This window comes from Ranitomeya variabilis, chromosome 4, assembly GCF_051348905.1.
Source record: "Ranitomeya variabilis isolate aRanVar5 chromosome 4, aRanVar5.hap1, whole genome shotgun sequence".
NCBI classification, from domain to species: Eukaryota; Metazoa; Chordata; class Amphibia; order Anura; family Dendrobatidae; genus Ranitomeya; species Ranitomeya variabilis.
This window is the reverse complement of record NC_135235.1, coordinates 666,961,727-666,974,057: the sequence shown is the minus strand read 5'-3', so window position 1 is coordinate 666,974,057 and position 12,331 is coordinate 666,961,727. Positions and strand designations below refer to the sequence as shown.

At 47.2% G+C, this 12,331-nt stretch overlaps 2 protein-coding genes across 2 annotated transcripts in view; both read right to left on the bottom strand.

Annotated features, from left to right (window-relative positions):
• The window catches only part of LOC143766254 (uncharacterized), a 178,505-nt gene that overhangs the window by 144,266 nt on the left and 21,908 nt on the right, over positions 1 to 12,331 (bottom strand). The window lies entirely within an intron of this gene.
• The window catches only part of LOC143766255 (uncharacterized), a 28,355-nt gene that overhangs the window by 14,307 nt on the left and 1,717 nt on the right, over positions 1 to 12,331 (bottom strand). The window contains exons 2-3 of the mRNA XM_077253783.1: positions 385 to 528; positions 76 to 255 (exon numbers count right to left, since the gene is read on the bottom strand). Of these exons, the coding sequence (XP_077109898.1) occupies positions 76 to 255; positions 385 to 462 (258 nt within the window). The 5' untranslated portion in view covers positions 463 to 528. The remainder of the gene's footprint in view (positions 1 to 75; positions 256 to 384; positions 529 to 12,331) is intronic.

The following is a 12,331-nucleotide window of genomic DNA, read 5'->3' as shown; positions in this document are numbered from 1 at the left end:
TATAATGATACCGTCATCCGCCTGATCGATTCATATCATTACTGTATAATATCCCAGCATTCCCAGCAGTGTCACCTCTCCAGCCAGCAGCTCAATCATCTTATAGATGAGTTCTAGGATCTTCTGGTCATTGATGTCCTCATTTATCACGGGGTGAGGTGGAGGCCCCGTGATTGGGCTCAAGGGTCTTCCGCATCCCTCAGACACAGGGGCCTGACAGCGCCCCCTAGAGGTCCTCTTCACTACTGTGTAATCCTGGTCATAGAGAGACACATTAATAAATCTCACTCCAGACATTTCCAGGGTCCTCACCTCTCCAGTTCTGTCCATCTGTTATTCCCATAGATAAGAATGATGTAATGTGACGTCATCAGAATCTCTCACCTCTCCAGTAAGCCGGAAGAGGATCTCTAGGGTGAGGTGTAATATCCTCTCCGCCTTCTTGTCCCTGTCCTTATCCATTCTTGATTGGTCAGTCAGTAAAATATACAGAAAATCTCCACTGAGATGATCTGATATTGTAGGGACCTGATTGGGAAGACGATGAGGAAATGTAAAATCATAATGAATCCTGTGTAATAATACAATTACTGTAGATAATACTAAGATGTTGAAATCTCTCTTTTATTATGGACTAGATCATGAGTTGAACATCTTATGAAGGCAGCTTTTGTAGGCAATCATTGGCTATGCTGGTCATTGTCTGGATCCCATGGGAGGTACAGAGGTACAAAGGCTGGTGGGAGAATCATTGGAATGGGAGTAGTGTGGGATCACCATTGCGAGTATTAATATTTTTATTGTTTTATGAAGTCTTCTAAACAGAAATATAAAATGCTCATGGACAGGTTACCCTGGGGTTAACAACTTCAAGACCTTGTGAAAGAACTGGGTGACAAAATAACATTGCAGTGGATGGGAACCAATAATCAGATAATTTCTAGGCTAAAGTCGGCCGAACTATCTGATATCAATGGGATCAGATGAAGTCTAATGTGCATTAAATTAGATTGCTCAGAAGATGTTGAGGGAGAGAATTATCCGGCTGTGGGAATTTCATGGGCCGGTCCTCTTGTTCTCTCGGGAGATGACCTCTTACAGTAGAAGGTGTAATAAGGATTTCATAAATACAATATACATAATAATTCCTATATTAGAAAATTAGGCTACAAAATAGAAATAAGAGAGTTTTGCTTTCTCGTAATGGCACGATTGGGTGAGGCTACAGATTAACTACTAAGTAAATATGAAGAGGAAGAAGAATCAACAGGTTCAGATGGAGGTCACTTTGCTCTGGTGTTTGCCTTTTACCTAAGTAAACAGCAGACTCCACTAAATGTATATACTCAACAGAAACAGAGTTTTCACATGACAAGTCCTGATGGTTTACTCTGTATTTGAAGATGAATACTGAAAGGCACTTTCTGTACCCATTGAACAGGTGATAATAACTTACTAATTGGTGGTGGTCAGATCAATTGGATCGCTTTGGCAGATTGGAGAATTTTTATCCTCCAAGAGCCACCTTTATTATATAGTGGACATACCCGTCTCTCCATTCATTCTCTATGGGGCTGTCGGAAAAGATCGAGCGCAGCACCTGGCAGCCGCCTAGAGAGTGAATGGAGCAGTGGTTGAGCAAGTGAATCGCTGCTCCATTCTTGCAGGGATAAAAGCTTCTCGTTCTGCTGATCAGTCCAGGTCCCTGTGGTCAGAACATCACCAATCTACAAGTTATCACGTATCTGGTGGACAGCTGATAACTTGTTTTCACTGGACAACCCCTCTAAGTTAGAAAGCGCTTTATTTATGATTTTCCTTTAAAAGTTGTATGTGTCATGAAAGAGTAAGTTCTCTTCTGTCTGAACACGTGCCGGAGTATCAGGGCTGTGGAGTCGGTAAGCCAAACCTCCGACTCAGATTCCGACTGCAACTCTTAAATTTCCCTGATTCCCGACTCCAACGCCACAGCATTGGTCACTACTGAACATGTACATAAAATGCAGCACAGATTCATCTCAGCTCCGACTCCACAGCACTGGTCGCTACTGACCATGTATATAAAGTGCAGCACAGATTAATCGCAACTCTGACTCCCCAGCACTGGTCACTACTGAGCATGTACATAAAGTGCAGCACAGATTCATCGCAACTCCGACTCCCCAGCACTGGTCACTACTGAGCATGTACATGAAGTGCAGCACAGATTCATATAATCTCTGATTCCACAGCACTGGTCACTACTGAGCATGTACATAAAGTGCAGCACAGATTCATCTCAGCTCCGACTCCACAGCACTGGTTACTACTGAGCATGTATATAAAGTGCAGTACAGATTCATCTCAACTCCAACTCCACAGCACTGGTCACTACTGAGCATGTGCATAAAGTGCTGCACAGATTCATCTCAACTAAAAGCCGAGATCCTTAAATCAGGAATAGAATAGACATTTATAGGACATTTCATAACTTTCCCAAATTCTATGAAAAAAATTTACATCATATACTGCATTGTACTACTGTATCCAATTTATTATATATTTTAGGAGTCAGAGTCAGTCCATTTTATACAAACTCTGACTCCACCAAAATGGACACTGACTCGGACTCCACGACTCCGGCACAGTCCTGTGGAATATGAAGCGAGCTCAGGAGCTGTGTTATACAACCAGCATCTGCCTGTAACTGAAGTGATCGGGGGCTTGCTTCCATCATTGCTGTTTAACCAGTTAGATATCACTGTCGGTCACACGATCACAGGGTGCCGATAGGCTGCCAAGGCAGACGGGGCTCTGATGAAAGTGCGCATGGCTGCCATCTTACTCACCTTATGAAGCCTGGGATACAAATAAAAATGTAATTTTGACTCTATGCTTCGAAACGATAGAACTGCAATTTATAGAACAAGCAATCACATGATTGCAGGTTCAAATCCCCTAAGGAAAGTAAAAAAAAAACTAAGTAATAAAAAAAAAGTTTAAATAAATATATATATATATATATATATATATATATATATATATATATATATATATATATATATATATATATATTATATATATATATATATATATATATATATATATATATATATATATAATGAAAATAGGAAAAAATTCGCTTTTCCCAGAATATAAACAAACAAAAAATTTGGTATCATAGATAAAAGTCTGAATTCATCCAATATAAAATTAAGTAACTTTTTATGGTAAAAACTATAAAGAGAAAAAAAAACGAAATGCCAGTAGAATTGCCGTTAAAAATATTCAATAAAAAGTCATATGTATCCCAAAACAGGTTCCTGTATCATGATCGATATGGGGAAAAATACAGCCCTCATACAGGTCCATTGCCATTAAAAAGTTATGTGTTTCAGAATATGGTGACCCAAACCATTTGTTTAGTTTTTTTTTAGAAAATTCTGATGAAAATGCGAATAACGCCGACATGTGAGGGGAGTATAGGCGGTTTGTATTTTGTAAGAGGGACTATAACAATTGAGAAGGAGCTGTCCAAGTAATGGACAATCTCTTTCACCCATTACTTGCCAAATTACCATTTTTACAAGTACAGATTTTTCAGAAAAAGGCATCCCAATATTCAATTAAAAATGACAATGACATGATTTCCTATTTTGAAAACATTCATTTTACAAAACACAACACAAAAAATTGGACCTAATTATTAAAATTATAAAATCTTAGTTGCTAGAAGCTAAAGATTAGGCGTCCCAAAAAAAAGGACATTGGTAGATAATGGGTTATTAATGAAGAAACAACTGGAGTACGATGCGCCTAATTCATAAAAGGGTTCCTCCACTACTTTGACATTGATGATCTATCCTAATGATAACAGATCAGTGGTCTTCTGACACCTGGCACCCCCTCCGATCAGCTCTTCTCTGTACAAGCGGTGGCCGGATGTTGGCAGTTGCAGAGCAGTGCAGCACAGCTCCATCATCTGTGTAGTGGCCATGGCTGAGTACTGCAGATTCACTCCTATTCATTCTCACTGCAGTACCTGGCAGCAGACACTACATAGTGGATGGAGGTGTGCTGCCAACAGCCAATCAATAGGGGTGCTAGCCTATCTGATAACGGTAAAAGTAGTGGAGAACCTCATAGGAAGTGTATGCATCTTAGCAGTGTCGGACTGGGGTGACAAAGGCCCACAAATAACATTGACTTTGGGGGGGGGGCACTTTTCACCTGTATGCAAATATTATACTACCTTTGTTGACAAATTTACCTATATCTCTATATAATAATAAACTAGGTAGCGTGGTTGCTGCTGCTGTGAGATGCTGCTTTTTTCTGTACAGAGTGAATCAAGTACCGTATATACTCGAGTATAAGCCGAGATTTTCAGCCCAAATTTTTGGGCTGAAAGTGCCCCCTCGGCTTATACTCGAGTCACGGTCGGCGGGTGAGGGGGAGAGGGCGCTGATGCATACTCACCTAGTCCCGGCGCTCCTGTCGCTCCCCCTGCCCGTCCCACGGTCTCCGGGTGCAGCAGCCTCTTCCCCTGAGCGGTCACGTGGGACCGCTCATTAGAGAAATGAATAGGCTGCTCCACCCCCCATAGGGGCGGAGCCGCATAATTCATTTCTCTAATCAGCGGTGCCGGTGACCGCTGATAGAGGAAGAGGCTGCGGCACCGAAGACCAGCTGTCCGGGGGAAGGAGCGGCACGCCGGGAGCAGGTAAGTATCGCATATTCACCTGTCCGCGTTCCACACGCCGGGCGCTGTCTCCATCTTCCCGGCGTCTCTCTCTCCGCACTGACTGTGCAGGTCAGAGGGCGCGATGACGCATATAGTGTGCGCGCCGCCCTCTGCCTGATCAGTCAGTGCAGGGAGACGCCGGGAAGATGGCGCCGAGGAGCTGCAAGAGAGGTGAGTATGTGTTTTATTATTTTTATTGCAGCAGCAGCACAGCTATGGGGCAATAATGGACGGTGCAGAGCACTATATGGCACAGCTATGGGGCAATAATGGTGCAGAGCACTATATGGCACAGCTATGGGGCAATAATGGTGCAGAGCACTATATGGCACAGCTATGGGGCAATAATGGTGCAGAGCACTATATGGCACAGCTATGGGGCAATAATGGTGCAGAGCACTGTATGGCACAGCTATGGGGCAATAATGGTGCAGAGCACTATATGGCACAGCTATGGGGCAGTAATGGTGCAGAGCACTGTATGGCACAGCTATGGGGCAATAATGGTGCAGAGCACTGTATGGCACAGCTATGGGGCAATAATGGTGCAGAGCACTGTATGGCACAGCTATGGGGCAATAATGGTGCAGAGCACTGTATGGCACAGCTATGGGGCAATAATGGACGGTGCAGAGCACTATATGGCACAGCTATGGGGCAATAATGGTGCAGAGCACTATATGGCACAGCTATGGGGCAATAATGGTGCAGAGCACTATATGGCACAGCTATGGGGCAATAATGGTGCAGAGCACTGTATGGCACAGCTATGGGGCAATAATGGTGCAGAGCACTGTATGGCACAGCTATGGGGCAATAATGGTGCAGAGCACTATATGGCACAGCTATGGGGCAATAATGGTGCAGAGCACTGTATGGCACAGCTATGGGGCAATAATGGTGCAGAGCACTATATGGCACAGCTATGGGGCAATAATGGATGGTGCAGAGCACTATATGGCACAGCTATGGGGCAATAATGGTGCAGAGCACTGTATGGCACAGCTATGGGGCAATAATGGATGGTGCGGAGCACTATATGGCACAGCTATGGGGCAATAATGGTGCAGAGCACTGTATGGCACAGCTATGGGGCCATAATGAACAGTATGGAGCATCTATTTTTATTTTTGAAATTCACCGGTAGCTGCTGCATTTTCCACCCTAGGCTTATACTCGAGTCAATAAGTTTTCCCAGTTTTTTGTGGCAAAATTAGGGGGGTCGGCTTATACTCGGGTCGGCTTATACTCGAGTATATATGGTAAATTGTGACAAGTACTGCCCATACAGTGGGGTTGGGGGCCCAGATCTACACAGGGGCCCACCAGGGGATTCCCCTGTAACCCTGTGGGCCAGTCCGTGAGATTCCCTTTGGCAGGTTATCACGCACACAACACCTTCCAAATCCAGGCCAGGAGGGGGAGCTCAAAACCCTGTTTTAGGGCAGCCTCCCTGGATAAAGATCCTGGTTTGGAGGCAGAGTTAGTTCAGTTAGTACAGACAGTCTGTGTGCGAGGACAGACATGGACGGAGCAGAGTGGAGATACAGGACTCCAGGAGACTTGGGAAGGTCTCCAGAAAGTCAGAGCGCAGTAGCCGGGTACCGGGAGCCGGAGGCTTTTGTGGACTATAAGACACAGAGCAGAACCGGAGGGCATTGAATTACATGGACTTTGCCCATATTTGCCTGTGGCACAGCAGCACCTTGGAGCCTGGAGTCACCGTGAAACGACAACAATAGGCATGGCTCAAGCTGCCTGCCATACAGATACCTGTCCCTGGACAGGAGAACGAATAAGGACTTTGCTTAGGACACTTAGTGGCAGCAGGGACCTCAGAGACAGTAAGCGCATAGTGGAAGGCTCCTACCTGACCTGCAAAGGGGATTCCACTTGTCTCTGGACTACCTGGACCTCTAATTCACCTGTTACTGGTGCCCTGGACTGTGGCCTGCCACCCACAAGTAAACGAGGTAAAGACTTACAACCTGTCTCCTCCATTTATTCACCGGCCTTCCCATCTACGCCACACACCATAGGACCCCTGGGGACCCCACTTCATCTGTGGGAAGTGTAATATCTGGGCTGCCACAACATCCCCCACGGAACCCCTCTAATGCAGCGTCAGTCCCCCTATTGACCGAACTCCACAGGTGGTATCACGACAAACTTTGAACATTTAACCCCCTTTAACGTTAATGCCCAGGGCCATGGACCGGGTTGCAGCCACCGTGACATCCCTCTTTGCGACCAGACCCGATACCGAGTATCCCACTGCCCTGTGGGCGTGTCATATACTGCACACAGCACTCATACACTGGCTGTATACCACACACAGCACTCATACACTGGCTGTATACCGCACACAGCACTCATACACTGGCTGTATACCGCACACAGCACTCATACACTGGCTGTATACCGCACACAGCACTCATACACTGGCTGTATACCGCACACAGCACTCATACACTGGCTGTATACCGCACACAGCACTCATACACTGGCTATACACCGCACACAGCACTCATACACCGGCTGTATACCGCACACAGCACTCATACACTGGCTGTATACCGCACACAGCACTCATACACTGGCTGTATACTGCATACAATACACACATTGCTCAGACATAAACAAATTTCACTTATACAATAGACTACACTCAACACTTGCACTACATACCCCAATGACAAAGCAGATGTCACACATATCTGCTTTCTTTCAAGACTGCTTGTTCTCGGCTGATGAGACTTGCAGGCTGTGGGCATCTCTGTCTGAGACGCTGCCTGCTCCAGATGAGCCCCGGCCCTTTCACTATGCTTCGCCCATCTTCTCTCTCGAAGATGAAGTCGCCCCCACTGCAGTCAGCCATCCGTCACCCTGTGCGATTGCAGAGGGCGCACATAGCTAAGATGGGCCATGGTTGAAATCATCCACTTTGGCTGACTTGTATCCAGGATCGGACTAGCACACTGGAGAACAGGTTAACACCCGGTGGGCCTACACCCCCTATACGGGCAGTAGTTGGCAGAATACACTTTATTCACTATGTAGAGACAGAAACAGCATCTCATCATTTATATAACAAACTACCCAGCTTACTATTATTTAGAAGCATATATAAATGTGAGACTGAAGGTCAGGGATTATTTGCACGTAGCAGAAAAGTGGGCCCCCAGAGTTTATGTTACTGGTGGGCACTTGGCACCCCACTCTGACACTGCTTGTATGTACTGTAAATGGGCTCTGACAGGCAGATAGGAATGAATATGTGACTTCCCATGGCCCAAAAAGCTGGTCAGAATATTCTATGAAATACGGCTTGTCTAAAAGGCCCCATACACATGAGATAAATATGGACCTGTCACATAGTCAATTATATGTAGCCCCAAAAAGCGTGACTTAAAAAAATACAACTTGTGCCTAAAAATTGGGGGATAAAATACAATTTGATCTTTGGATTATGATCTAAAAAAACACCACTAATATAATTATGCTTAATTAATAAAGGCTCGGATAGGCCCGATCCTGAAGGCCTCTAAAATACTGTAATAAGAGCCTTATTTTAATCTTACAGCCTTTAACCTCCACTAAAAGAGGTCCCCTAGATGTTACGGGATTTCGACTCCTGGAATAGATCACAGAATCGGGTATCACTGGAAAAGTCCCCTTCTACAGGAAATAGATTGAAAAAAGTCCCCAATATTCTAATATATATGAGAGTTAGCTGTAACAAATTGCTCAAAATCGTCACTGAAAGCCATGCTCACATGCTTGCATATTGATTCCTGTATCCAAGCTGGAATTCCATGGTACAAAGGTGACCCAGAAGTGACTCCAATATGAATCAGAGCAAAAAAAAAACAAGCTGAAATACAGGTCTAGCCATATAAAGTTTTAGCTTCTGGAATTCGATGTAGACCAGAAGCTTCCATTATAGTGTACAGTTCACACCACCACAAAACAGACCATCATACATCCACCATGTCTTCCAAACATCCGAGATACAGCGGAGGCAGGTTAGGGCATCATACGGTGTGTGGGGAGTATCATAATGTGTGGAGGCATCATACTGTGTCTGTAGGGGAACTGTGAGTGCATCATACTGTGTCTGTAGGGGAACTGTGAGTGCATCATACTGTGTGGTAGAAATATCATAACGTGTAGGTGGCTGTGGTGGCAACATATTATGTGTGGACAGGGCCGGACTGGCCATCTGGCAATTCTGGCAAATGCCAGAAGGGCCTGTCTGGTCATGGGTCACCTTGTCTGCTACATTGTTAACAGTTTCAGTGTTCTCAAGATACCCATCCGGTTAAGAGTTGTGAAGGAGCACAAAGTCGCTGACTCCATCACTTACCCCAGCAGGCCACGGGTATCATTAGAAACATTGGTCTTGTAGAAAATCGTCCTTTCCTCCATTCAGGGTAATATTAGTAATATATCCTGTTATGAACTGGTGGCCTAGGAGCAGCATGAGACGTACTCTGGAGAAGGTGGTACCTGTACTGACCGCAGGCCCTGAACTTAACACCGCAACTAGAAGTAGCCGTGGGATGTACCTAACACGGCCTAGACACCTCGACACAGCCGGAGGACTAAAATACCCCTAAAGATAGAAACGGGAAAATTTTCTTGCCTCAGAGAAAATCCCCAAAGGATAGACAGCCCCCCACAAATATTGACTGTGAGAGGAGAGTGAAATAACATACGCAGACTGAAAACAGAAATTAGCAAAAGGAGGCCACTCTAGCTAAATAGAAAGGACAGGACAGAGTACTATGCGGTCAGTATTAAAAGACTAGAAAATATCCACCACAGAAAATACAAAATCTCCACATCTAACTAAAGATATGGAGGGTATTTCTGCATCACCAGAGATTCCAACTTAGCTGAATAAATCCTTACACAGACAAAGCTGGACAAGAAAAAACAGAAATGCACTGAACTATAAGGCCCACAGCATGTGGACTGCAAAAACAAAGCCAGAATTTATCTTTGTAGATTTGAACAGCATAGCAGGAGAAACCAGGCAGAGATGTGAATCCTCCAAAAACAATGGACAACTGGCACTAAAGGATCTAGCCAGACTAAATAGCCCAGTCAGAATTGATAATAAGTGGAAACACCTGATGACTGCTGAGATCCAAAGGAGCAGCAGTACCACTTATAACCACCAGAGGGAGCCCAAGAGCAGAATTCACAACAATATGCCATCTGGTTCATGGGTAAGGGCAGGGGCGTAACTACCGCGGTCGCAGCGGTCGCCATTGCGACCGGGCCCCGCAGGTCAGGGGCCCCGGGCCGGCAGGTCTGAGCAGGGCCAGGCTGGCCATCGGGCACTTCTGGCAAATGCCAGAAGAGCCGATGCCAGTAGTGGGCCGCTGCACTGTTCCTCCCCCGGAACCCCCCCCAGTGCCGCCGCCGCCGCATTTAACTATACCGGCGTCTATGACACCGGTATAGTTCAATGCAATGATGGGAGGAGAGAGCGTCACCTGACGCTTCCTCTCCCATCATTCCCCGCTCTGCCTCTGACAGTACACTGCGGGTGCGCGATGACGTCATATCATCGCGCACCTGCAGTGTCCTGGGCAGACTGCAGCCGCCAGGAGCAGCGCGGGCAAAAGGAAAGGTGAGGAGAGTTTTTTTTTTTTTTTCTTTTTAACCGGACTGTGGGGCCATTATCGGGGGGGGGGGGGATGAGATGTGGGCTGTGCTCTATATATCCCTGTGCGGGCTCTGCTGTATATACCCCTGTGGGGGCTGTGCTGTATATACCCCTGTGCGGGCTGTGCTCTATATATCCCTGTGCGGGCTCTGCTGTATATACCCCTGTGGGGGCTGTGCTGTATATATCCCTGTGCGGGCTCTGCTGTATATATCCCTGTGCGGGCTCTGCTGTATATACCACTGTGCGGGCTCTGCTGTATATACCACTGTGCGGGCTCTGCTGTATATAACACTGTGCGGGCTGTGCTGGATATACCACTGTGCGGGCTCTGCTGTATATAACACTGTGCGGGCTGTGCTGTATATACCACTGTGCGGGCTGTGCTCTATATACCCCTGTGCGGGCTCTGCTGTATATAACACTGTGCGGGCTGTGCTCTATATACCACTGTGCGGGCTCTGCTGTATATAACACTGTGCGGGCTGTGCTGTATATACCACTGTGCGGGCTGTGCTCTATATACCACTGTGCGGGCTCTGCTGTATATAACACTGTGCGGGCTGTGCTCTATATACCACTGTGCGGGCTGTGCTCTATATACCACTGTGCGGGCTGTGCTCTATATACCACTGCGGGCTGTGCTCTATATACCACTGTGCGGGCTGTGCTGTATATACCACTGTGCGGGCTCTGCTGTATATACCACTGTGCGGGCTGTGCTGTATATACCACTGTGCGGGCTGTGCTGTATATACCACTGTGCGGGCTCTGCTGGATATACCACTGTGCGGGCTGTGCTCTATATATCCCTGTGCGGGCTCTGCTGTATATACCACTGTGCGGGCTGTGCTGGATATACCACTGTGCGGTCTGTGCTGGATATACCACTGTGCGGTCTGTGCTGGATATACCACTGTGAGGGCTGTGCTGGATATACCACTGTGCGGGCTGTGCTGGATATACCACTGTGCGGGCTGTGCTGGATATACCCCCTGTGCTGGCTGTGCTGTATATACCCCTGTGCGGGCTGTGCTGTATATACCCCTGTGCGGGCTGTGCTGTATATACCCCTGTGCGGGCTGTGCTGGATATACCACTGTGAGGGCTGTGCTGGATATACCACTGTGAGGGCTGTGCTGGATATACCACTGTGCGGTCTGTGCTGGATATACCACTGTGCGGTCTGTGCTGGATATACCACTGTGAGGGCTGTGCTGGATATACCACTGTGCGGGCTGTGCTGGATATACCACTGTGCGGGCTGTGCTGGATATACCCCCTGTGCTGGCTGTGCTGTATATACCCCTGTGCGGGCTGTGCTGTATATACCCCTGTGCGGGCTGTGCTGGATATACCACTGTGAGGGCTGTGCTGTATATACCCCTGTGAGGGCTGTGCTGGATATACCACTGTGCGGGCTGTGCTGGATATACCACTGTGCGGTCTGTGCTGGATATACCACTGTGAGGGCTGTGCTCTATATACCCCCTGTGCTGGCTGTGCTGTATATACCCCTGTGCGGGCTGTGCTGTATATACCCCTGTGCGGGCTGTGCTGTATATACCCCTGTGCGGGCTGTGCTGTATATACCCCTGTGCGGGCTGTGCTGGATATACCACTGTGAGGGCTGTGCTGGATATACCACTGTGCGGGCTGTGCTGGATATACCACTGTGCGGTCTGTGCTGGATATACCACTGTGCGGGCTGTGCTGGATATACCACTGTGTGGGCTGTGCTGGCACCCAACACCATGTTGCAGTGCAGGAGATTCCTGCAACAGTCCGAGGCGTATCTAGGGGAAGCGGGGCAGGGGAAGGTGGGGGGGTTGTGGGGGCGGGGGAAGGTGGGGGGGGGTAGGGGGGGGCCCCATTTGGAAGTTCGCACCGGGGCCCATAACTTTGTAGTTACGCCACTGGGTAAGGGGAAA